This window comes from Pogoniulus pusillus, chromosome 27 (assembly GCF_015220805.1).
Source record: "Pogoniulus pusillus isolate bPogPus1 chromosome 27, bPogPus1.pri, whole genome shotgun sequence".
NCBI lineage: Eukaryota > Metazoa > Chordata > Aves > Piciformes > Lybiidae > Pogoniulus > Pogoniulus pusillus.
Window position 1 is genome coordinate 4,858,247 of NC_087290.1, and position 27,482 is coordinate 4,885,728.

The 27,482-nt window shown below is 44.7% G+C and overlaps 1 protein-coding gene across 4 annotated transcripts in view; it reads right to left on the minus strand.

Annotated features, from left to right (window-relative positions):
- Positions 1 to 27,482, minus strand: part of AUTS2 (activator of transcription and developmental regulator AUTS2) — an 839,198-nt gene that overhangs the window by 28,428 nt on the left and 783,288 nt on the right. For all 4 annotated transcript variants that reach the window (XM_064166624.1, XM_064166623.1, XM_064166622.1 and 1 more), the window contains 2 exons: positions 1,998 to 2,475; positions 227 to 480 (listed from right to left, as the gene is read on the minus strand). In XM_064166624.1, the coding sequence (XP_064022694.1) occupies positions 227 to 480; positions 1,998 to 2,475 (732 nt within the window). The remainder of the gene's footprint in view (positions 1 to 226; positions 481 to 1,997; positions 2,476 to 27,482) is intronic.

Below are 27,482 nucleotides of genomic sequence, written 5' to 3' on the forward strand. Positions count from 1 at the left end.
TTGATTGGATAGGGCAGGGTGATAGGTTGGACTGGATGATCTTGGAGGTCTCTTCCAACCTGGTTAATTCTATGATTCTATGAAATCATTGCACAATGAGTCCAGTCTCTACCCAACCAACAGTCTTCACTGAATTCAGCAAACCAAATGACTCTGACTAAATCTGGAGAACCACCTTCCTATGCTGCACTGGCCATGCTCAGGCCATACTTCATTTTTGTCTTACCTGAGTAGGTACTACCAGCTGGGTGTCCTGGAACCTGCAGTGTCCCTGACGTCAATGGAGGTGGAGGAGGCAAAGCCGTAGGAGGGGCAAACATATTGGGGTGATGTGGGTGTGCGGGGGGCTGGAGGGTGGGTGTGAAGGTATGCAGCGGGCTGTGGCTGGGTAAAGAGAGGGGGAATGGTGAGGCTGAGGGATGGTGAGATATGTGTGGAGGAGCGGCCTGAGTCTTGGCAGGAGTGCTGCTTCTGCTGCTGCTGTTAATGAAAAGAAAAGCAATTAAGCATTGCACGGAGGACAGAGAAGCTCCAAACGTACACATAACCCCATCAAGCTACACATGGCTCACATTAAGCACACTACTAATCTAAGTTATACGTTACAAATGCAAGTTACCATTCACTCCCTTCTTCAACCATCTGCTCTACACTTACTACGGTCTGGTACTTCCTGTGGTCTCTCTGCATCAAAACCTGAGATAGGTTCTCCCTCTCAGTAAGTGGTTGATACTCTGTCCTCCAATAACACAAGGACGACATGCAAAACAGTAATCAGCCCTAGGCATTCGTTACTTAATTATCAGGTTCTTTCTATATGATTCATGTTTTCAGGCAAATGAAGCTCAAAATCAGTAACCACTGCATTAATAAAAGTTAATTTTCTTTTTTTGCTGTGACTTAGTAAGATGAAAGACTGCAAAAAGTGTGAAATGAAGTTGAGAAGGCAACAACAGCCATATGCTTACTCTACAGTTACTGCTTCTCTGCCCCCACAACATAAAAAAGCCAGCAAAGCAAATATTTGTGATTACATTGGTTGTAGTTTTTCAGGTTTCCTTTCCTACTAAGGACTATTTGAAGTACATTCACAGTGCTTAATTCCACTTGTTGGTTCAAGTAGCAACACGCTTCTACTGTAGTGACTTTTTGAGACACGAAATACACCAACTTGGTTAAAAATACACCAAAGTCTTAAAAACACCTCCTAGCCTTTAGACCAACTGTGAAGAGACCATAATGCTAGTTCACAAGGTGTTGAAGAGCTTCTTCTGCCTGCTGGAAGCTCAGATTTGGGGAGAGATGACCTTGTGCTGATAGCACGAGTTTAGACTTAGGGAAACCTGAGGTCTCTGGCTGACAGAGACATGACAGGCTCCTGTGGACAGGCTTTTTAACCTCTCTGTTCATCTTTGTTATCTTCCTATAAAAGGTGAGGTTTATCTCACTGTGGCCCAGGGGAGAGAAAACCACTGAAGTTGGCAAGGTGTCAGCAATGCAGGAAAAACTGAAGCTTTAAAGTCACTGGTGCAAGACCACTTGTGCCAGGCTGTCTGCAGGGCCAGCGGCAGCTGTAGCCTAGGTCTTGCTCTAGGTATGTCAGTAGTTGGAGAAAGCAGATGTTTACAGGGAAGGGAGGCTAAAAGAAGTCAGTGAGCAGAAAGCAGCCCTGTGTACGAAAAGTGAGATCTTCTTCCAAAAACCTGAGTACACAATGACAGGCAGGAGAAGTAAAAGCAAATTAGCTAAGCGCTTGAGAACACCTTGCATTTATGGGAATGCCAGACCAGAAATAAAGTCATCCTGGCTCGTTTCAGGAGAGGAATTGAGGTTATGTGCACAAAGCCCCCTTTATTTCGCAGTGATGGGGCAGGATGTGCTGTCACATCCCTCCTTTAGCTAATTCATCTCTGCTTCCTCCAGGCATGGTGAAGCATCACCATCAGCCAGCGAACCTGCAGAGCTCTGCACAGGGCTCCAGCACATCCTTCACTTACCTCAAGCTGTTGAGGCTCAAGCTGCTGCTGTTATAGGCAGAGAGTGGCTGCGAGAGGCCTTGAGAGGCCGGGTGAGGCGGCACCGCGGGGAGCGTGGGATGCGCCGGCTGCACCGGCGACTGCGGGCGCGGCGGGTGCTGCGCGGCCGGCGGCGGTGCGGGCGGGCGGTTGGCTTCTTCCGAGGCGGGCGGCAGCTGCGTGGCTTGCGGTGGCGGCGGCTGGGCAGGGGCCTCCGGCCGCGGGGCGAGCGCAGGGCTGGGGCAGGGAGCCTCAGGCTGCTGCTCCAACTGCGGCTGGGCCAAAGGCTGTGTCACCTGAGGACAAGGGTCTTTAGGCACCACAGGCTCAAGTATGGGGTCTTTACTGCTGTCCTGGCTCTTCTCTTGACTCCTCTCTAGTCCTGATATTTTCGGGACAGCTGGGCCCCTAGCACCAGGGTCGTCATTTTCAGCTAGCGCGCTGACTCCTAACTCTTTATCTGCAACAACAAAAGGGAGATGGAACGGTTGCGTGTGTGACATGTGAGGCAAACCCGACCCGAACCCCCTGCCAGAGCCGCGCTCCCGGCAGTTACAGTTTGCCTCTACCGAGGACTGCGCCAAGGTGAAACGCAGTCAAATCCAACCCTTGCCAGAGGCAGCCCTAACCCACGAGTCCTGCTCCTAGAACTTCTTCTCCTATTTTATCATGTGGAAAAAAAAGTTTCTGATGTCTTCACTAACGTATTTAAAAAACAAGCACACAAAAGCTGAGCACAGTGCAGCGGTTCAAGTGCTCTGCAATTCCTGATCCAGACCTCCCCAGATATCTTAACTTCTGCCTCTGGGAAAATACCAGGCGAGGCTGTGCTTTGCTTCTCTCTGTGTCTGTAGCACAATGTACATCAGGTCCTCCATACTTGCCCCCTGGGTCTTGTCTCGTAGGGATTAGTTTCCCAACTTAACCATGCCAGCATTTCATCAAGAAGAATTAGACTTACACAATAATTGCCTGACTCCAAGATTTGGGACCATAAACCTGAGCTCATAAATCTGTGCATGCAGGTATTACCATCTATATGCATATTTATAGAACCATAGAATAAGTCAGGGTTTGGAGGGACCACAAGGATCATCTAGTTCCAACTCCCCTGCCATGGGCAGGGACACCCTACCCCAGATCAGGCTGGCCACAGCCTCATCCAGCCTGGCCTTAAACACCTTCAGGGATGGGGCCTCAACCACCTCAATTGGCAACCCATTTCAGGGTCTCACCACTCACATGGGGAGTCCTGTCACTCCCTGAGAGCCTAAAAAGTCCCTCTCCAGCTTTTTTGTAGGCCCTCTTCAGACACTGGAAGGCCACAATAAGGTCACCTCAAAGCCTCCTCTTCTCCAGACTGAACATCAAACCTCACTGAAATGATCTCCTGCATGCCAAAAGCACACACATGTACAATGACAGAGAAAGAGCTTGACAGGAAGCCTGGTTCCACCAGCTTCTCTGCTTGGAGAACTGCTCATCTGTTCAGCACATCCCTTTGTGCCTAATTACTGTTAGACATTCACTGCAGCATCTCTATTGCCTGGGCTGCCAAATGAACAGAACAAAAACGGCTAAAGGAAAGAACAGAATTTTGCTTTGAGTTTCGTTTTGGTGATGTTTGTTACAGACATTACTTTTCAGAAGAATGGCCAAAAAAGTCAAGGTGACAACTATCAGTTCTGAATATGTTCTCTTTAAAGACATGAGATTTGGACAAGGCACTCTGCATATGAGTGTGTGCATCTGTCTCTCATCTTCTCTCTCAGATAACCCTCCTCCAAATAAATCAATTGGAAAAGAAAAGAGAACATGGAGTTGCTGAAGCGTGTCCAGAGAAGGGTAATGAATCTGGTGAAGGGTCTGGAGAACAGGTTTGGTGAGGAGCAGCTGAGGGACCTGGGGTTGTTTAGCCTGGAGAAGATGAAGCTGAGGGGTGACTTCACTGCTCTCTACAACTACCTGAAAGGAGGCTGGAGTGAGGTGAGGGTTGGACTCTTCTCCATAGCAGTAGAACAAGAGGAAATGGGCTAAAATAGGTGCGGGAGAGGTCTGGAATGGATACAAAAAGAAACTTCTTTATTGGAAGAGTGGTCAGCCATAGGAACAGGCTACCCAGGGAGGTGGTGGAGTCACTGCCCCTGGAGGTATTCAAGAAATGTGTGGACATGGCACTTTAGGACACGGTTTAATGGCCGTAGTGGTGTTAGATTGGTGGTTGGACTCAGTGACCTTAGAGCTCTTTCCCAACCAAAGCAATTCCACAATTCTAGAATAAAATAATACAGATTTAAAGAACTGGCAGCTACATTGTTCAAACTCTGAAGGAAAGGAGCTGAAATGAAGATGATGGAGAGCGTACTCTGCCAGCTCACAGCCCAGGCACACAGCTGTTTGCCAGCCTTTGCATCCCTGGGGCTGCCAGAGACTGCCTGGCAGGAATGTGTTACAAACATATCATCATTTGGGTTTGGCTTCATGCACAGACTAAAAAAAAAGGCCACATCAGGCCCCCTGTTACTAAGTGGTTTACAGTCTCTGTGCAATGGTGAACTGCTTGGTGAAGTGGAAACCAGATTGTTTTAACAGTCTGTGGACAGCAGATGGGGAAAAAACTTCTGGGGGGCAAAAGGGAGGTAAGGACGAGAAGATGAAAGAGCCAGCAAGGGCGAGCCAGGGAAAGTAAACAGGCTTATTTGGTGAGTATTTAAACATTCTTCAATCACTTCTAGGGTTTGCAATCTCTAACAGGCACAGAGGCTCCTCCACAAATTTGGATCAGGAGACTATAAGGAAATGGTGCAACTCCAGAGGAATTAAAATAACTGCTCTGCTGTAAGCCTAGGGTCTATCTAGCTGCAATTAAACTGCAGGTTCTAAATAAAGGATACTCTATTTGCATTAATTCTTTAGATCAATTCTGTTTGATCAAATGTGATTAGAAGTTAGCCAGAGTGAGATCATCACATGTTAAGGCAGGTCTCCAAGGAGGAAAGAAAGAAGCAACAGTTTATTCAGGAAGAGGTGGATCTATGTTCCAAGTCCTTACAGGTGTAAGAGTTAGGAGGTTTAGTTTTTGACAGAAAGGCATAGTAATTAAGGCTCCGAGAGCTTAGCCTTGTCATTAGAAATTCCCTACAAGATGAACACAGCAGGTGGTCTGAAAATCCTGCTGAGGTGATGCTTCCAAACCTGTGGGGAACACCTTGCACTCTGTGCATCCACTATATCTTTCCCTGTGATATTTTTAGTGTCTGTTGCATGTGTAACATTTATTGAGCACAGTTCTCTGCTGGGGAGTTTGTTCCTCATGCAGTTGTTCCTCCTCCCCTGGAGAACAGGCTATGAATCCTAGTGTCTCCTGGGTATTTTTTGCTGCTGCTTACATCTTCCTTACACAGCCCCTGAAGTACCATTCCTGCTAGCCTGCAGCCTAGAAGATGCTGTATTTAGTAAGATAATGTTATTCCAAATGTCAAACACCGAATGTGTGCACAGTTTCTCCCTCTCTTATACCACTGCACCTGTGCTACACCCCAGAAGAGTGTTGATGTCCTCACTATGTCTAACCCCACAATGGCTGGCACATGTCTCAATGACACAGAAAGCAGAATGAATTTTTCATCCCCCAGTATCTGTTTAGAGACTTCAAATCCCACATCAGTGACAAACACAAACAATTCCATGTTTCAGTATTCCAAGGCCAGACAGGTGACTCCTTTTTTACCAGCATGTCTTTGCACATCACATGATCTCTGAATGTTGACTAACTCAGTGTAAAAGCTGAGGGGGAAAACCTTTCACAGCACTGTGACACAGACAACCCAATCATACAACTTCCTGAGCTTGTTTACACAGAAGATTAATTCATCTCCAGCCACCAGCTGAAGAGCCAAACAAGCTAAGTTTGATTTGATGGCAGCCTCCATACTGATGTCTGGGTAAAGTGAATTGCTGCATCAGTAATCCATAAGAGCAGTAACTGTGATGGACCTTCTGTGCTGACACCAGCTTCCCTGTTCATCCTGCAACCAGCAGCAGTCAGTCTCTTTACCAAAACTAGAATACAGCCACAGTTTGATGCTGTTTGAGATCTGAGGAGAATCACAGAATCGCTGTGGTTGGAAAAGACCTTCAACATCGTCAACTCTAACCATTACCTAACTCTACCAGACAGCTCTTAAATACATCCAGGGATAGTATTCAATGACTGCCCTGGGCAGACTGTCCCACACATGCAACTTCCATCACTTCCTTTCCTGTCTTTGCCCTTTGATGCATCTTAAATCTCAAATTCCTTTGTTTTTCACTTAAAACACACAATCTGGAGATCTCTTAAGGTGCAAGACTCACTGCGCTCCAAGTAACACAAGCACAGCCAGCAGTTTGCTGGGTCAATGTGGTTATTACTCATCTGGCCCAGTGACACCAGAGTTGCAGAGAAGGCCACACTGGGAAGACCTGTAAGCAAAGCAAATCACTGCATGTGAACTGGAGAGACTGTAGCTGTGAGTTTACATTTTATTCCTAGTGGATGGCCAGAGCTGGCCAGTTAAGAACATTACAGCCACAGGAAGAAGCCACAGGGCAAACCCCAACTATTCTGCAGACAAAAAGGCCCTTTTAAAAGTCTCCAGATCTGAAATTCAGGTCAGCTTTGTTTGCAGATAGGTTCACTGCATTTGATTGCACTGAAGACCAGAGATGATGCCAAGTGCTAGCACAGGGCATTTCATGACAAGAGCGGGTGCACCACCAAGCTGGCCAGGTCCTGAGTGGCAGCCAAGGATGTGTGAACTAGGCATCTCTGACCATACCTGGTAGTAGTTGAGGAATGAAATCTCCTTAGACTATCTCCTGCATAATGCTGTCAACATATAGTGGCCAAATAGTTTTTTCTAAACACAAAACCATCCAAACTTCCATGTCTGGAACAAGTGAGTTTCATTTGGAAAGCAGACTTTATCTTATCCTGTCACTCCTGCTTCTGTCCACATTAGGACTCTGACTCTCTGTGGCTTGCCTGGGAATACTCAGGCATCTTAAGAGAGAAATTCAGAATCAGTACTGAATTTTCTATTCTCTTGAGAAGGTTTGGGATCAAGCTCAAAGGCCTTATTGCACAAGTAAGAGCACTGTAGGAGTTTTCAACGTTCTGCAGCATTATCTTTGGGGCTAAGCATTCAGCTTGCCAAGGAAATATTTTACAGCGTTATTTAATTGAAAAAGAGCATTCATTTTCTTATACTACTCTGGAAAGTTAAGCACTACTCTTGACAATATTACCTCTGCCTAAGTAAAATAATTCTGCAAACTTCTTATTGCAAAGATTAAAAAAAAAAAAAAAAAAAAAAAAAAAAAAATAAAGAAACAAAAATAAAGGTTTCAAAAAACACAAACCCTATTTTCTTCAGTTTGAAAGTGGGTAAGTGGGCAGTTGGAGCAAGCTGTCACCACCACTACAAACTGTCACAACTTCTCTGGAGTCACTGCAATGCAGAAAACACAAACCCTGCTGACCACTGGCCCCAGGAAATATACTTCAGCACATATTTTACAAGCCTTGAGATAATTAATCAGATTTAAGACCTGATTGTAAGTTTCATATTGATTAGACACCGGTCAAGAAAACATTTGGATAAATAAAGGCAGATGACAGAAACTATTACCACAGGGGTGGAGGAGGTTGCTGGCTACAGCAGCCAATGCGTATCATAGAGGCCCTGGAGCAATTCATCTGTTGTACTGAATACACATAATTTGCTCAAAACCATGTTTCATTTTTAGCACACAGTCATCTTTCATCCTCATTTCCAAGGACACCAGAGCAAAGTCTGTGATTATGCAAATTAAAACCATGTGTTCAAAAGCGTGGTTACTAGCAACTCTGTCATCTGCTGATAGCAATTATTCCACGACAAGCAGGTATTTAGTACGGCTGAATAGCAAGACTTGGCCCCATGCTTCGTACTTAATTATAAAACAGAGAAGAAAATCATTCAGGACAAAAGATTTCGCTTCCTCCTGCTATAAAATGTTTAGCTTCGGCACTGGAATGAATTTAATTGTCAACAATAAAGTTGCAGATCAATGAAAAGGAGCACTTAATGGAATTGCACAAGATGTTGACAATTCTTCAGTCATTGAGCCGCTTCTGGCCTTGATTTGAGAACGTGGAGTCCTCAAATATTTCACATGAAACAATTTATTTCATCCAGCTGTGAAACAGAACAGAGTCCCAGAAACGGGACTCCTACATCCTATATGCTGTGAGTACCGTACTGAAAGCTCTTCAAGTTTGAGGTCTTTAAAAAGTGCCTCTTGATTTAGGAAAAGGAATGGGATAGTGAAGTACAGAACATCCAAAAACACTCCTCTCCTTGAAATCATCGTGTTTAACTTCACAGGCGGCGGTAACAGACCCCAGGAGAAAGCAACACCGTGATAACAGAATCCTGCTTCAAGGCACGCACACACAGAGGCACAGCTAAAGGTTTATTTCCAGTAGGAAAAATCCCTTGGCTTCCTAACCTTTCCCGTTTGGAAGCAATAAATCACACCGTTAACTATGCAGCTCTGAAGTGTTCAATGGGCAGGGCTTACTGAAGTGGACTTTTCGCCATTGAGCTGGCAAACTTCCCACAGGGAAGTGATGCTGACAAAGCTCTTGGGAGATATTCTTTAACAATAATGCATTTGAGCACAAAGAGCTGAAGGTTCTTCTTTCAGCTCTGCGTTTTAATTAAAGACATCCAGGTCTTGAAATCAGTATTTGTGAAGCACACCTAGTTTCACAGAGAGAGAAGCCAACACCTTATTAATCCAGCCTGGAGGTCCATGCTTGCTACCACACATAACAGCCAGCACCACATTTTTTCCAGACCAGGTGTAAAAACCTTGCAGCCAGGGTATGTATATCAACAAGTCCAACCCCTGAGGTCTCATGTTGATCTCTGGTCAAGGACTGGATTACACCCAAAAGCCTCAGATTTTCTTCCAAGATTTTCTAGACCTGTGATAACAACCACAGCCTTGTTATGTAGAGAAATCTCAAGTCCCTTCTGAGTATTCACAAGTTCTTGCCCATAGCAGTAAATTTCTTAGCATGCCATATGAAAATATTCCTTCCACAAGGTTTTCATTTCTCACCTTTTAACTCCACTCAGTTCTTGCAAGTCTGTAAGAAAAAAAAGACTTCTCTCCAAACCATCAGCAGCACCTATTCCTTTACAAAATTAACTTGCTTCCCCCTCTGGCTCAATTTTTTCAACTCCTATCTCCCCAGTCTTTCTTCCTACAAGACTTCTCTACATGCCTGAGTACTCCTCATTATTTTCTCTGCTGTCCTGTCACACTTCTTAGGCTTCTGCAACACTTTCTGCAGGAAGCAGCTGACCCAAACTGCACAGCTCTCAGGAGCTGGACCACTTATTGGTGCCAAAGCTTTTCCATCCTCAACATACTGTTCACCACTCCATCCCTCCCTCTCATTATAGATAGCTGTTCCCAGCCTGTAGCTGCAGATGTGAGTGAAGGTCTGCCTTAAGTCATCTCTAGTAACATATAGGTTCTTGCTTTGACTTATCTCAGCTGTTTCAGAGCCCTGCCAGATCTACAGGCACCTGCATCTTTTGCTTAATGTGTGTTGCTCTGAGCTTGCCTACATTGACTCAGTCCCTATTCTCTCAGCTTGATGAGGTTTCTCTATGTTTGCAACAGCTCACTCCAGCTCCAACATTAGCACAAAGTTCAGCAAAATGCAAGGAAAGAAAAATATATTGGGTTTATTCATTGCCTCCTCTTCCTCACTATTGATCTGCCTTGGCCATATCACTGCAGTATTCCCCGAAGGGCTGATGACATCTGCTCTTCCTGCTCACATGTGGCAGGATTACTTGAATGAGCTTGGACAAAACTGCCTTACAAAAGCAGCTTGAAAAGTATCACCTTATGAACACTGATCGAATTTAGCGTGACAGCTCAGATATGAAGGACAAACAGGATCTATGTGATATGCTTATACAGAAAAATAACACATTTATGCCCCCTGAGAGGTGTCAAGCCCATAACTCACCAGACACATACTGCTGGGTCCTTTGTGAGTTTGTTCCTTAGAGCCAAGAACTCTCTATTCTGTTTTTAAAGGCATGATGTCAAATAGGAGCAGACAGCTTAAAAACTCCAGTGTCCCTCTCACTAACACCGAGATGCAGTTCAGCATGACTGTGACAATACTCACTTTTGATTAAAACTGGTTTAGCTCATTAGTGTCTACAGGAGAACTCTGCTGAGCTTACACACGTTAACTCCACCCATCAGTGTCACTTTACAGTATCCTCATGCTGGGCACCATTTTGTTCATGTTTCCAATGCTGCAGAACAAAAGCTGGATATTATCTAACTGTCTGCTGCAACACAGAGCTCACAGGACTTGGGAGGACTGGCTGAGGAAGCTGGGCTTGTTTGGTTTGGAGAAAAGGAGGCTCAAGGCAGACCTTCTCACTCCATACAACTACCTGAAAGGAGGCTGGAGAGAGGTGGGAGTTGATCTGTTTGACTGAACAAGTAAGAAGTGATAGCAACATGGTCTCAGGTTGCACCAAGGAAGGTTTAGATTGGATATTTGGAAGAATTTCTTCACTGAAAGGTTTCTCAGGCATTGGAACAGGATGCCCAGGAAGGTGGTGATTTTCCTATCCCTGGAGGCATTAAAGAGTCCTAGAGATGTGTTGTTTGGGGATATGGTTTAGTCAAAGACTTATGTATATTAGGTTAATGATTGGACTCAATGATCTTAAAGGTCTTTTCCAGTGTAGGCAATTTTGTGATTCTGGTCTGGGTCACAGTGACAAATGGAGAAATGAGATTTTCTATACAAACTGAAACCATCGTTGTGTGAATGCTCCTAAACAGCATTTGGAAAACATTCTTTGCTCCCAACTTTTATTTTGATTCATGTTGTGCCTTGCTGAGGCTAATTGTTATCCAGCAACCGGTGCCTTCAAAGACTCGAGCCTCAGATGCAGGAGTCTGCGGTGTTGCCTCCGCATCGCAAGCAACTGTAATTCTAAAGGGATTAAAAGTTTACCCACACAGCCATGCAAAGTACAAAATGAATTGTTCACTCTTCTCAGCTCTGTTTGGAAATTAGATTACAGGCTCCAAGTGAGCTGAAATACAGAATGAGGCAAATCCATGTGATTAGCTCACAGGTGGCCAGTGAGCCTTTTCTAGCCTTCAAAGTCTGGCAGATTCCTATTAGCTGCAAGAAGAGGAAGAATGTGTACTTGTCCTTCGGCCCAAACCCTGCCCTGTGCCAACAGGGCTACCTGCTGTGCTAATCCTCAGAACCAATATAATCATCCTCAGTTGTTATTTCCTAAGTTTGCTCAGCTGTCAGTTGGGATATAGAGTCTGTGGGGCACGCAGCCGTGCTGCCGACTGCTCGGCGAGCCCATTTCTGCGTGGCTTCCACTTCCCCACAATGCTGTAAACTGAGGGAAGGGCTGGCAGTGTTTACTCAGGACAGCCCCATGTTGTCAGCAGCTGCTTTCCCAGCCCTCAGAGCAAAGGCTCTTTATATACATAAACAGTTTGTACCATTAATCATGAGTATTTCCTCTAAATAAGCAAACACAGTTTTGCATGTATCATCCCTCTCCAGAAGGCACCCGTCTGAGTGTCAGCTCAGCAAAAGCCACCAGACATGAGATCAGAAAAGAGAGGAGACAGCTCCTCCAGGGATGGGTGCAGAGGTCATGTGCAAAGCCTAACATCAGTGGGCCATTTAATATGGTATTTACTTTCTGACTCACACCAGTTGCAGATGCAGTGGGATGAACTGAATGCAGCACTTAGCCACAACCTGCACGCAAAGAAAGCTCTTCCAAGTCCTCTTGGCAAGGGGCAGGTTAACAGAATGAGCACTGAGAGTTGCTCCCTCTAGCAAACTGATATCCCACCTGGTAGAGCTGTGATAACATTTTTATTATTTCTATAAATGCCTAATAATCCTCTGAACCCTCCTAAGCTCTTTACCTTAACATTATCTTGCATCAGGGAGCTCTACAACTCAACTTACAATTTCCTTTTGTTACTTTTAAACCCATTAGGCAGGGAAATGAGAAGCCATCTCTCTATTCCCACATTACAGGCTCACCAGAATATTTCAAACTAACTTTATCAAACTTCTTTTACACCAAAATTTAAACCAAACGTTAAACAAATGGTGCTCTAGATCGAGGTGGGGGAAACAATGCTCAATGCTTGAGGCACCTGTGGGAATGGACACCTGTGCTCCTGGCAATTGAGGAGGCAGACAGATGCTTGCTGTGTTGCCTCCAGCAGGTACACAGCAACAAGCATCCACCCTTGGCCCTGCCTGCACATCTTGCACCACCCTTCCCTGGCATGTGTCCATGGCCACTTTATCAGCTAGTCCTGAAGCCACTCCTAGCATGAACTGGCAAAACTTGCCTCAAGAGACACTGCTGCTGAAAGAAATGCTTGCAGAACTTCTCCCCAGCCTTCATCTTGCAGCACCTACTGCAGGTCCCTAAACCAGCAACAGCCTCCCCCAGGCTATGCACATATTTGAGTGGATGTGAAGGGAACCAAATCTTGATTAACCGGCAGCTGCTTATTTGATGTCTGGATGAACCTGGCAGAAACACCTGGGCTGACATGCCAGGTAGCACAGCAGCCGTGCCATGCCTGGGTGCTGCTGTGCTCCAGGGTGTGCCTGCTTGGGGATCTTCATCTCATACAGACAAAAGAGTCATCAACTTCCCTGCTCACTGGAATTAAACCTCACACAGACAAAAGAGTCATCAACTTCCCTGCTCGCTGGAATTACACCTCACACAGACAGGTTTTCCTCAGTCTGGGCCATCCCCAGTGTCCTACAACCAGGGGTGGAGGTGACAACCCTCTCCCAGAACAGCATTGTGCATCCTGACTGTAACTTCAACAGCTCTGCACAATGCCAGCAACAGCCCATGCTGCAGCAAGGAACCAGCACATTGCCTTCAAAGAGCCAGCACCATGGACTCTGCAAAACCAAGAGCTGGAAGAGTTCTGTTCTACCTGAGCAGCTTAGAGATATAAGGCAGAAACCCTCTGCTGAACAGAGCCTCTTTTGGCTCAGTGCTCTGCAGAGCTGGCCTGGAGTGCAACATCTTCCATTTAGCACAGGTGAACCATGGAGAAAGGAGGTTTTATTGCTTGACTTTCATTTTTATCTCAAACAGCTGAACATCTCATATTTTATTTTCCCCTCTCTTCTTCCTGTCTAAGGCCTTTGATCAAGGAAAACATCCCTCTGAGGGAACTACTACAGTAGTTCTTAATTTCCAGCACATGGCTAAGCTCACTTACATGGAATCATAGAATCCTAAAATTGTTTTGGTTGGAAAAGGCTTTAAAGATCACCCATGTGAACCATTATCTAACTCTACCAAGTCTGGTGCTAAACTGTGACCCTCAGTATCACATTTCTGTGCCCCAGAAACACCTCCAGGGATGGGGATCCAAGCACCTCCTTGGGGGGTGTGCTCCAGTCTCTGAAAATCCTTTCAGTCAAGACACTTCTAATGTCCAACCTCATGACGTGCTCAAGTGTTCTGCTGAGTTGTGGGTGAAAGGCTTTCATTTCTGTTCTCCTACTGTTCTGGCTGGCAGCTCAACCCCCTTGAAGTGCTCAACTCGGGGCCACAGCATTTTGGGTCCCATCACCCAACACTTCACATTGCCATGGTCTGGTGGGACCATGCCAAACCCTGCTCACAAGGATTCCATCTGTGTATTTTCACAACACTGTTTTAGCACACTAACAGCAGTATATTTCTAGAGCAAAATGTTTGATTCTTGGAAATTAACCACCCACTGACTGGTCTTTCACCAGAAAGAGCTATTTATTTAAGGTAATTAATGCTAGCTAAGTGAACAGATACTGGACAGGTTTCTAGCCAACTGGTCTGTAAATATTGTGGATAATCTTACAGTCAAAGCAGTCCCACAAATACCCATAATAATCCTCTTTTTTTCTCTCTTGTGCTATGCCTCAGGTAGAACAAGGCAGATGCTGAGCTGTAGAAAGCAAAGGCAGCTTCACACTTGCCACCTGGGTAACATAATGGACTCCTGAATTCAGGAGCCACCACAGCTGACCTGCATGCAGCACCACAGCCTTTACATCCTCCACATCACAGACCTCAACCCCAAGCTTCTTCCCAGCTGAGGCTTTCATTTAAACCCCTTGCTATACTTTAACAAGGTGGCAAGATATGTCCTGAGAGAGAGGCAGCAGGAAAAAGGACATTTTCATAACCAGTTTGGTTTCCAAGGAGCAGAGGCTCAGCCTCACAAGCTGGCTGATGGAGACAGGTTTATCCAAATGTCCTAAAATCCACAGGGCTGCAGATGGCAGTGTCCAACAGAAGGTTCAGTGCCTTATGAAGTACATTAAGAACAGACTCATCTGTGGCACGAAACATCCATCCTGGAGCGAGTGGAGCCTTTACAAACAACATTTATTTAAGTGTAAGAAGAATACTTTCAAATTAGGAAACAAAACCCCAAGGCCACTTTCAATTTTACAATATTTTCAACTCTTTTCACAAAGGGAGGTGAAACTAAAAGGGTTTGCTGTGCACGGTGTGAGCAGATCAAGCACATATATGATGTTTCAGCAGCAACCCAGCGAAATAATCAATACCTCTCAATTCATGGCATTGACTTTTTCACATCCTCGCAGGCATGAGACTTCAGATGAATGCACTGGAATTGCCAAATGGTTCAATTTGCTCTAGTTCTGACATTTTTTCTTTTTATGATGCTGTGTGCAAGCTTCTTCAAGATAAGCTCTTAAAAGTGGACTTCAACTCTCCAAATTCCCTGTCTTGCTCCACTTTGGGATCCAGGGCAAAACGTAAGAGAAATATGGAATGTTTCTTACCCTCTCTTTTGTCCTCTCTTACTCTGCTTCAGTTTAAGGAGACTACAGGAAGGAATGAAACTGCTTTCTGATACCACCTCTGCTTAATCACAACAGAATTCCCAAAGGTTGCACACCTGTAACTGCATTACCATGAAAAAAAAGGGAGAGCATTTGTGTGTCACACAGCCCAGGAGCACGCACACCTCCTGCAGAGCTGCCTCAGCTTTCTCAACAGCCTGTCTTGTCTTTTCACAAGACAGTTTGGATAATATAATTCTACACCGTATAACAGTCACAATAACAAGTTGTCTGGACCACTGCAAAACAGCAAGAGCTCATTAAATCGTGGAGAATGTTTGCAGCTGTTTTAGCACAGCCATGATTTGTTATGACACAGGAAAACTCTATTATTTTGCCAGGTTTAATAGGTAATAGATATGCTGAGGCACATACTTCTTACAAGGCTTTGAGAAGCTTTTAGCAATAACCCTCGAGGATGTTATTGGACTAACTGATGTTGCAACATCTCCCAATATAGAGAGAAAATTATCTCAACTATGGAAAAATCATCATGATTCAGGGACAGTACACTAGACTAGAAGATTAAAGTTCTGCTCTGGCTCCTTCAAGACACAGCTAGGTCAGTGCTTGTCCCTGTTTCCTTTCTCAAGTATTTAGATGATGAGGTTTTCAGGGCAGGGGCTGATGTAAACCACAAATCAGCTCTTGCTTAAGGCATCTCTGTATTAGTTTCATAAGAATAATGATAAGGATTTTCAAAAGGTCAAGTTCAAGTCTGGCAGAAGGCCAACACTCCTCACTGAGATGCATTCGGGTAAGTAAATGTAATATATAATAACTTATTTCCTTGCATTCAGATGTAGAACCACCTATCTGGGTTTGTTCACTTTTCAGTGAGGCTGACAGCCAAGAGCATTTTATAATCATGTCCTCAGCACATGTGGTTAGCTCTCCATTAGGCCCTGACAACCACCAATGCCTCCTAATCACAGATAATCCTTGTAGCGTACGCAGAAGGTTCCAAATTGTAGCAATCTCCAGCACGACATGCAAAATACACAGAAAATCAAGTGGGCCCATTAGCAGTTAGAAGTAAGCTATTAAGAGCTCCATTCAACAGATCAACTCATAATAAGACCCGTATTTATCATATATAGGCCTGCATGCGGGTGAATACCTTTGCACAGGAATAGGTGCACACGAATGCAGTCATCTGCCCTGCTCTGCTGCAAGTCAGGAGCATTTCTTGTGCTTAGCACCAAAGCAGGGCTGGCAGATTTATTCCGTGGGAGGAAGGAGAGCAGCACAGGCAAATTATTCCACCTGCAGGTAGGAACCCACACTTGCTTCTCACCCTCCACTTTCGGATGGATTCAAACTCCTGCTCCTGTGAGGTTCTAAGTCTGCCTTTTGGGTTGGAAACTCTCCAGCATTCACTTCAAGCTTACTTATAGTTTGTTTCTGACTAGTAGGGAGGATAAAGCCCCCAAAGATGGTTTAACATTTACCAACAGTCATCAGTTTTACTGGAAACTGTTGAAAATAGTTAACATCTTGTCCTCAGGAGGAATGAGATGGCACCACAGTGAAGGTATGATGCATTTTCTCCCACGTTAACTGCTCTCTGAGTGAGGCTTAAAGCTGAATTCCAGATACAAAGCAAGTTTGGAGATATACAGGTTTGGGGAGACACAAAACTCTGTTGGCCCAGGAAATATGTTCAGGAGGAGATGCTGTAAAGGAGGAATACACTGGCATTGCTCAGAGTTGGATGCTTACATGCCACTCCAATGAGGACAGGGCAGGAGTAGAAATTCTTCCTTTAAGAGGTGCACAGACACACAGAACAGTCCCACATCCACACTGCAGCTCATGTGTGGACTCAAAGAAATTGGCTGATTGGCAAAACCTGCAGACACTGTCCTGCAAATGCCTATTCCTTCCTTCCAGCTCAAGCACATCATCAATCTCCAGCTCACCTCTCCACAGCATTTTGTTCATCAGTGCCATCAGTGGCATAAACCTGCCAGGCATGTAGAACTTAATGTTCTAATCCTCCTGCTTTCACAAAGACCAGATTAGCTTTAAGTTAAATACTCTTGTTCCTTAAATTTCCTCCTTGTCAGGATGCTGAGGGAAGCTCTTAATCTTACAAATGAGCCTGAGGACATTCTGATGCTTCCACGTGAAGAAAGAAAGCAGTTCCCAATGCCAAGATAAAGCTGAGGCATTAAACTAATCTCACAGACCTGGAACTGTGTGTGCAGTGCAGCAGGGATTGCTGCTGCTTGTGGCTGTAGCTGCTAGAAGGGTTATTAGCTGTAAAGGGGGTTCTTGCCAGCCCCCTCTTTATGTACAGCAAAACCTGAGGCACTGGCTACTTAAAAACTCCACCAAAGAAACCAAATAAACGTGTGATGTAGACCCAGAAGTCTAACTACTAACTAATCCAGCCAGCTTGCCTGCACTTGCCACGTCAAGCTCCCTTTGCTGGCAGCCCAGCATGGCCTGTGGCCATAAAGAGCCAGTTCAGCAGAGGGCAAGTTGCCCTAGAAAAGGGCACTTCAAACCCCAGTGCTCTTCCACAGGTGGCAGCAGTGATCAAATGTGCAAAAGGTCTCTATTTTGATGGTTTGATAGTTGAAGTCTCCCTCACAAGATGTGTGTGACACAGGCGAGCTTCTGCATAAGCAGTGCATGAAGCACTACAGGAGCTACCTACAGCTGAGCCTCACACCTCCTCCTGGAGCTTATGTGATCAAAGCCTGGTATTAGGCAATAATGCAAAGTAAAAATCTTTCTAATGATGAAAGAAATCAGTAGAACCTTTACTCCCAGATAGAGACCAGAGAACATTTATGAATGCTTCTTTTTTACCCTTCTCATCCACAGATTTCAAGAGATCATTTACTTGGATATGAATAAAACCCAGCACAGCACAGCACATGCAGCTCCATTAACTGCTTCTCACTTGTCCATATGGCCAGCAACATACTGTAAGTGACTTAATTCCTGTAATAACTTCTCATCCTCTGCACAGCTCTCCAGAGATCCGCGCGGGAACAAACAAGAGACCTGCTGGAGGAGGGGATATCTCTGCTCTCTGCAGAGTAAAACTTCTCTCCAGCAGCTGAAGAAAACTCAGAAGGTTGAGTTTGCAAAGCCAGGTGAAATATCAGTGAATGATACCAGTCAGTAGCTTCTGTAATTTCACATTTTTAAGATCAGATAAAAAAGGGAAGAACTATTTTCACTTGCACACTGCCTTATAGACTCTCCAACAGCTTACACACAAAGCATCCAGACACTTTAATTTCCACTCCAATATGAATACTCTACCCACAAATGAAACCTATTAAAAATTAAACTCTTCTATTAAGTTTAAAATGTGTCTCTCTTCTCCCCTGGTCCCATTAAGTACTCTCCCTACACAGTTTAGAAGACAGAAGAGATTCTAGAGAATATTTACAAAGAGAACAAACCCCCCCTGAGGGTTTTTATGTTACTACAACATTAATCTATTTTAATCACACAACAGATTAAAAACAAAGAGCATTAAATGATTCTACAAAGTACTGAGTGAAAGTCTATCTCTGTTGCACATAAAAGAAAACAAAAAAACCCCATAAAGTGCTTGGAAAGAAGGTTATTATGCTGTTCCACTGAGACAGAGCACAGCAAAATCAAGACTGGGCCACAGAGCCAGTGGCAAGAAGAAGATACAAATCAGCTGTTCACAAGGGTCTGATTTTACTTCCACACCTCTAGAGCGGTGCCTGCAACATGAATATCACTAGGATACAGATCTGAACAACAGTGTACAGGTGACAGGAAAGGAAAGCACAATGCTGCCTCAAGCCCCTTCTCAGAGCAAGGTTTGGCCTGGATCTCCCAACCTGTGGGACATCCTTGGTGCTGGCACAGCAGTGATGCTCTTGGGAGTTTTCGAAACACCTCAGTGTAGAAAAATGCAGGTGCTAAACTACCTCCCTCCCTCCTTCTCCTCCATGGTTTTCTAGCCAGACTCACCTACACTGTGGTCCACAGCCAGGCTTCCCAAGCTGTCTTGTGTCACTGAACTTCCCAACTCAATTGCCCATCATGTGGTGAAGGGACTCTTTACAAGGCCTTGTAGTGATAGGATGAGAGGGAATGGATTGAAACTTAAGAAAGGAAGAGTTAGACTGGATGTTAGGAAGAAATTCCTGACAGTGAGGGTGGTGAGACACTGGAACAGGTTGCCCAGGAAGGTTGTGGATGTCCCTTCCCTGGAGGTGTGCAAGGCTATGCTGGATGAGGCTTTGAGCAACCTGGATTAGTGGAAGGTGTCCCTGCCCATTGTAGATGGGGGTGGAACTATATGATCTTTCAGGTCACTTCTAACATGAACTTTTCTATGAATCTATGGTGAGAACATGACCAGCCCCAAATGGATTGTGCCACACATGTCCTGGGCTCATACCACGTAGGAAGGAGATGGATTACTTCAGCTACTGTTTCATCTGTTATCAAGTCTGATGTCCTCTCTATTCCCTCACATCCAGTTCCAGTCCCTCCAGCCTGCTGTCATACTGTAGCCTTTCAAAATGTGTAAGCATCTCCACTGGTCATCAACAAATCCTCACTTCAGCTGTTTTCTGGGGGATAGGCTGGCTTTGCCCTTGCTTGGTCTATTAGGCTGGCTTTGCCATTGCTTGGTCTACTAGGCTGGCATTGCCCTCACACTCTGGTGCTCAATGTTGTTCTTTCCTCATCTTCAGCAACCCACATAACTGTGCTTTCACAATCCACTTGGCCACATCACTGCTCAACTTTCAATGAAGACACAGTGGCATTCTCTAGGATCTGTTTTGCTACTGTCACACATCAGATGCACAGAGTCTGCAAAGAAAAGCCTTTCCAACACTTAGAAGCCAACATTTTTCACCATGATTTTCTAACCACCTTTGCCCAGAAGACATTGGATCACAGCAGTTACATGTGAGCTTGAAATTATCTAAAGAAACCACAAAGGGGGGAAATGCTCTTGTTCAAAGCCAAGAAGCATTAAGATTTACTTATTTAAGTGGCTGCACTTCACATGGATGGCTTGGTTCCTACAGGGTGCTCTAGGCTGGCCTTTTATCTCAGCGCTCACCAATGTGGTGCCAATGCAACCCAAAACCTTCAAGGAAATGCTTTGTGTGATTACTCTGCTCCCAGCACTCCAGATTGAATACACTGTACATCACTTAAGTTTAGTAGCAATGGTAGTAGCTGCAGTGAAGTTGTTTCTGGCAGTGTTACTACTGGTCTGATGAAGAAAATGCTTTTTTTGCACAGCAGCAGTATCAACATCTCTCACTTTGTTTATTCACTGGATGTGCTAACAACCTGCCATAATCCCTGACAGAATGTGATTATTCATGGCAGTGATGTTCCTTCCCAAAGCAGCTCTCAGCAGCAGAGAATTCATATTCAGCTGTGGAGGACAATGAGGAGGAATGAACAAACATGGATCCCCTTGTTCTGTGTGGGTCTCTCTCTCTCTAGGCTAAGAGCCTCTGAAAGAGGGCGGCTGGCCTACTCCAGTGACAAAAAAGGCACTGCGATCCTGCTTCCCTGCTGCTGCTTAGGGACAAGGATCTACCTTCCTTGCTCTCTGTGACTAAGCACTGAAACAGAGACCGAGGAAATACTCCAAGTGCACACCAACGTATGTACAGCATGCAAAGATGCCTGGAAATGCTCTCATGACAAGGATGTATTCAGCGTCCTGTAGCCACGAGAGCTACCTTGTGCTGTCCCAAGCCATTTGCTCGGTGGGACAGCAGAAGGGGATGTACATCAGGTCATTTAATTCTGAGGTATTCATTTAGCTCACCAGCCCGGCCTGTCACCTCAGGAGGAGGGTACAGCCTCCAGCAGAGGGAGCAGGCACACCCAGAGCTGTGATGCCCCCAACAGCCTCTACCAGAGGCTGGGTCAGAAGTTGGTCTGTGCTGGCAGAGACACAGACCAGATGCCACTTATCAGGCACCAGTGCACCTTTGCTTTTACAGTTGGCTCTGTTTGGGATAAGCTTGAAAAGCTACCCGAGGGCACCTGTGCTGGTGGAAACAGTGGCCAAGGTGTGACTGCTATTCCCACACAGCTCCTTGGGCAACACTGGTGAGGCAGCCCAGGGCTGGCCAGGCTGTAGGAGAAGGAAGAGCCTTGACAAGTCAGCTGCAGCCACAGCAGTGACACACACAGTGTCCTAGATGTGTAAGACACAAAGGAAGCTACCCAAGACACAGGGACTCCACTTAACCTAGGGCAAACATGCACAAGGTGTAAAGCTCTGCCTGTGTGATCTGTTTCACTGCTTCTTATAGCTTAACAAAACTTTGTAGTGTTTCCAACCTCAAGTACACAAACCACCACCAGTCAAAGCCTCCCTCCTATGAAACTGCTTAAAAACATAAATATGCATGACATGTATATTCAAGAGTTTCTCTTATTTGCATTTCAGTTTTTAGCCTCATGAAAGGGAGTGTCTTTCACACCATGATATTAGTCCAGGATCTAAGATTAAAAAATAACTAAATAAAGCATGAGACTCCTGATAAAATCATGAAAGGCATTAATGCTACATCTTATTACCACTTCACAGTAACTCAGTTTTTCTTAATAGTGGCAAGGGCCTCTCTAATAGCAGACAAGAGTCTGTTGTTGAGCTCCACTAACGATGCAAAAGATGTAAGAGTAAAGCAGCTGAGATGCCAACTCTTTCCAGGGCTACACGTTTGGCTGTTAACACTGAACTCTGCATTTTATAAGTTTTCATAGTAAAGAGTAGCTTTTCAAAATCATATCAAACAGTATTTTGAACTAATTTTAAGCTAAGTCACCAGAAAGTCCTGGCAAAAGGACATAATGTACACCTATGCTTTGGTGAAGATCTGCTTCAGACATGGGCTAAGCACAACCATTTTGTGGCTGAATCACTGCAGGGTTTTTCCACTCTGAGTACCATCTGCTTGAAACTACAAGGAGCAATGAATGTGTCCACAGCTGACTTTGAACCAGCAGCTACAGCCAGCAGCTCTAAAAGATACCAGTGAGCCCTTAAGGACAATAAATGCTCAGCTTCATGCTTATCACTCAAGCTCCTGGCATGCCACCTTTGAACTGCAGAATGCTTTGAGGGAGCCCTAAAAGTCATCAAACTGCATAAGAAGGACATGAAGCTACTGGAATGGGTTCAGAGGAGAGTCACAAAGATGACCAGAGAGCTGGAGCACCTCCCCCATAGGCACAGGCTGAGAGTTGTAACTGTTCAGCCTGAAGAAGAGAAGGGTCCAGTAAGACCTTAGAGCTGCCATCCAGTCATGGAAAGAGGCTACAGGAGTGCCGGGGAGGGACTTGTAGTGACAGAACAAAAGGGAATGGATTGGAGCTCTAGGATGGCAGATTTAAACTGGAGATTAGGAAGAAATTCTTGACAGTAAGAGTGGTGAGACACTGGAACAGGTTGCCCAGGGAGGTCGTGGATGCCCCCTCCCTGGAGGTGTGCAAGGTCAGGTTGGATGAAGCCTTGAGCAACCTGGCCTAGTGGAAGGTCTCCCTGCCCAGGGCAAGAGAGTTGGAACTGGATGATCTTTCAAGTCCCCTCCAACATAACCCATCCTATGAATCTATAAATCTTACCCAACCACCCTGCAGTGAGCAGGGACATCTCCAAAGACTTCTGAAAGATCCACTTGCATAGCACCACAGTGTGTGAACAGTGTCCACTGCATATCTCAGTCTTTTAGCATACAAAATGTTAGACCATCCACACAAGGTCTGCACCTCCAAAGGAGGTACTTACTGGCTGGAAAGCACCACTCTGAAATGTCAGCATCCAATTGGTGTCATTTGGCACAAGCACCAGCAGGCCTCAAGCAAGCCAGGTTTCAACAAGAATGCCCAAGGTTCCCCAGGAATAACCATCACACTTCTTGATATAGATTAAAAAATCACTATCCCAGGTAATGCTTTCATGTCTCTTTATCTTTTTCCCACAGAGTGATTTCATCTTGGCTGATCAAAACCTCATAATTGGAGCCTTTCTGGTTTTGCCACCAGACTCTAAAACTGGAGGTATACATACATCTCACTCTAAATCTGTTGTGGTTCCTCTAGCTTTCTTCTAGTCTGCAGTGACCTAGCACCAGGGCAGAAATGGAAACACCTGCCTTGTAGTGTTTGTACATCCTGCAGCATGGCAGCTGTGGGTTCACAGCTTCGGACTACTCCAAATGTGTATGCCATCCTCATGAAGAGCAGAAACCCCATCTGCATTCTCCCCTGGTAGTAGGAACTGCAGTCTCAGGTGCTCTCTGCAGCTGTCTGCAAGGTTTAAGTGGTCACCCACAGAGGGAAGTATCTTCTGCTACGCTATGAAGCTGCTCTTTTCTTCACTTTGGTAAATCGTTCACACAGGGCAGATACAGCTGAGATACCAAAGTTTGCTGAGGTGGAATACACTGCTTGAACCAGGTATCACTTCCAATACTGTCCTTCCCCCAACCCAATTTTATGTTCAAATTGGATAGGCTACAGAAGCCAATATGAGCTGAAGTTAAATCAGTATACAACTGGGTTCAACCTAAAGTGGTCTCCTCCTTCTCCTCCCATCCTAAATAGCCTCAGCTCTGCTGCTGCCAGACCAGACACTGAGGCTGGTAAAGGAAGCAAGAACATCCCACCCAGCCCATGCCCAGCACTTCAAGTCTTAATACCAGGGAACACTGAGCAGTAACAGGTTAGAAATGCTTTTCTGATGTAACACTGAGCCCAATGCATCCTCCTTCAGTTGTCTTCTAGGGTATACTGTATTCCCAAGTGCAGTGGGAGCTCTGTGGTGAGATCTCAGCAGCTTTCACAGAAAGAGTCTGAAGGAAGGTGTGGGCAAAGTTTTCAATATTTCTGTCCCCTGTATATCTGTTCCTGAGCTCAAATTTCAGTTATTAGGAACAAGAGAACCACTCGGTCAAGCAAAAGATTTTCAGAATGGGGAGTTTGACCCAAATAAGCATCATAATCTGCTATTATTTGATAGACAAAACCCACAGCAAACAAAATCACAGCAAGAAGAAGGTACTTTCTCCACTTGTGCTTTCTTGAAATAAGGGATTCTTCTCTAACCTGATGACAGCACTTTCCCACACCAGTTTGCAGTCAGACATCATTAAGGCCAGGGGCTGGGGCTGGTCTATCGTATGTAGCCTCCTCATTGCCAAACATCCCATGTTCTCACCCAGCCAAAAATATACTTCCACTAAATGAATCTCATTTTCTTTTTTAAAAATGGAACGTACTGTCTTCCAGATTTTAAATACCAACACAGACAAATGAGTTAAAGCAAAGCACACACTTCCATTACACTAATACTGAAATCAATCTAGAAATGTAACAAGAGCTAATCTTCCAGCTAAGAGTATCACAGAGACAAGACAAGAGGATCTTCTGAGTAATCTTGAGATGAAGACTGATAAAGCAAAAAAACAACCCACAGTAACTTGTGCCTGGTCACTGCTCTTGTTCCTAGTTAATACTTTCAGCATCAAGGGATGTGCATTGATCCGGGGTCACAGTGCTTGTCCAAAATAATCCCCAGGAAGAAATAGTCTAAAAGGGTTATATTTAACAGCCTATCACTTTCAGCCTCAAAAAGTGCATTCAGCTACTTAATCCCTGTCTGAAAAGCGTTGTGTTGTGTTTGGTAATCAGCTACTTCTTCTGTTGTATTTTGTTGCCATAACAGATGAGAGGAGCTTTAAATGCCGCCCTTTCTTCTCTGATGTGACACATTGCAGGTTGTTAATCCTGCCCCAGGATCAGACTCAGTCCATCTTTCCTGTTCACTTCAGAGGGAGACAGCAGCTGGGGGGAAGACGAGGCTCCTCAGGGAGATGGTTAATAGTGGGTAATGGGAGAGCTTTGTTTAGAAAACAGGCTGGTGTGAAGAAAAGTTGATGGTTGGGTTTAGGTCCTGACAGCTGTTGCATTTGCACTGCCACACTGGCTGAAGATGCAAGACAGAATCATTTCCTTCTGGATCCTTGGACAATTTGGCATCCAAGCAAGGGGAGCTGCCAGGCAGAAAGGCTTTTAAGATAGCACTGATTTGGGTCAGAGTAGTAGGGACACAAAGACACTGTAGGAAACAAGAAAAGTCAGAAATGTGGACCCTTTTCTGAGCTTTGACAAAGCTTCCCTGGAGGAGGAGGAGAATCAGCATCATGGCACATGCTGACTTCTGAGACTTGCACCGGGCACTCCCACTGATGGGCCTCTGCTTACCACTCTCATCTCAGAGAAGATGCTATCACTTAACTAGGTTGGTGTGAAGCTTATTAAATTGAAACATCTCAACAAACCTCACAAATAAGACCATATCTGAAATGATTTTCATCAGCATTTCTGTTGGGAGGGTAGGAAACTTACTATTCAAGCCCAAACATGATCAGGAGCTACAAAACAGGAAGAAATCCAACGCCATCTCTCACGTGCTTCATGGAAATCCTTCTCTTAGATAACTAAAAGGTGGATAGACAACACAAAGCGAGATCTGCACTAACTAGATCATTTGTTTTCAGGGATGTCAATGGCAGGTACTGGGTTTTTTTTGTTTGTTTTGGCTTTGTTTTTCAATCTTGCATTGAGTTTCAGCAAACTGTCACTCTGACATGGGCAGCCAGGGAAAAAAACATACCTATTATTAGAAAACAATCACTGCCAAACCTGATAACAATCTGACATTAACAACTGCAGGGATTCTGCTGCCAAGGTTGTCTTGTATTATTTAGAAAACATAGAGGAAAAGATTCCTGAGGGGGGAAAAGCACACAAACAAATAATTGGTTTACATCCTATTAATAAACCTCTGCAGCTCAGGTTTCCCTCAGAAAATGCTTGCGGTATCACTACCACCTTCTAGAGCAAGTTGATCAAATGACATTTAATATTGCTGAGACTAAAAAGCAATCACAGCTATGCTAGAATCTGCCATGGATATAGGGATGCTGTTTCTCACCAGACCAGCACATATATTTTACAGTAGAACACAACCTTTTGAATCATCCTTTGTCTATGGACCCCTGCTGCTCACAGCCCGGGCTGGAAGATTCACTACTTTATTTTCCTGTCTTCATTCCTCTATCCAGCATCATCTCCCAGGGTAGCACCACCCTCACAACCAACCACAATACAAAGATCAAGATTAGTTTTTAGATAACTCTGTTTGATAAAAAAGCTTCCAGCTTGGTTTATGACTTTCAGCTTCCACTAATGGAAGATCTAGCAACTTACCTACACCACTAAAACTGAGCTAGAGTTAAAGCCCTCTGATAGCAGGTGTTTTGGCTGCACATTTTTGAGGATACATCTAAACAGACCACAATGTGTAAGGGTAGTAACAGCATTAAATAACCTGATTAAATATCAGAGAGCATTTGAGTTACAACAAAGGCTCTAAGACTCTCTCTCCAAGAGGTCAGGAAGTCAGTATGAACAACAATAACCAAAATCAACCAACACAACACCACCAAAAAAACAAAAAAAAAACCTCCCAAAAATCAGACTTCATCATTTTCAGTAGTCAAAGGCTCAGAACACAGAATCACAGAATAAATCAGGCATGCAGCTATCCCATATTGCTGTGACATGACAAAAGCAGGTCCTGAAACCGCTTTGCATGTACCCAAAGTACTGATTACAAATAAACCAAGGCAGAGCCCACAGACTGGCTGACACACATAACTGCACCACAGCACTCTTAACCAAGAGCAGACTGCAACCATGTACAAAACCTGCAGCCTGAGCAGGGCTAAAGAAAGAAGCTTGGTCACACAGAGCTGACAATACTGAGCATTGTGAAGCCAGATGCTGAAATCTTGCTGATGGGGCCATCCTTACCAGCATCACTCTTTAAAATGTCTTTGCAAGACCAACCCTGCAAAGATGAGACTCTCTTGGTTGGGTTTCCCTCCTCCACTGTGCTTTATATTGTAACTGCTTTGTTCTGGTTGTTTGGTTTGGATTTTTTCCTTAAGTGCTGGAATAGGAAGCTTGTGGTGTGCACAAAGCTGATAGCACTTGAGACTACCTTCTGTTCAACCCCAGGCCATCAGCCTGCATGGCAAGCTATTTTCCTCTCACTGATAAGTTAATGTCTTTCAAGGATGACCTGGGGACCAACTCTTCCCTGATGTGAGTGCAAATCACTTGCCAAGTTTAGTTTCATTTTGACTGTGCCTACCAGGGAAGGGTCACTTACAGACTCCATCCTTTCTTTCCTTGTTTGAAAAGATTATAATTTGTCCATTGCAATTCACATCAGGATGCAATTTGGCAGGTAAGTTAGAAGTCTGGAGGCAATTATTTTTCTTCCTTTGGAGAAATAGATTCTATTCATCCAGTTATTTCCAGTTATTTATTTTAGATAGAGCACAAGGAGGAGAAAAAAAATTAAAAGGAAAACAAGATGAGTTTAGATT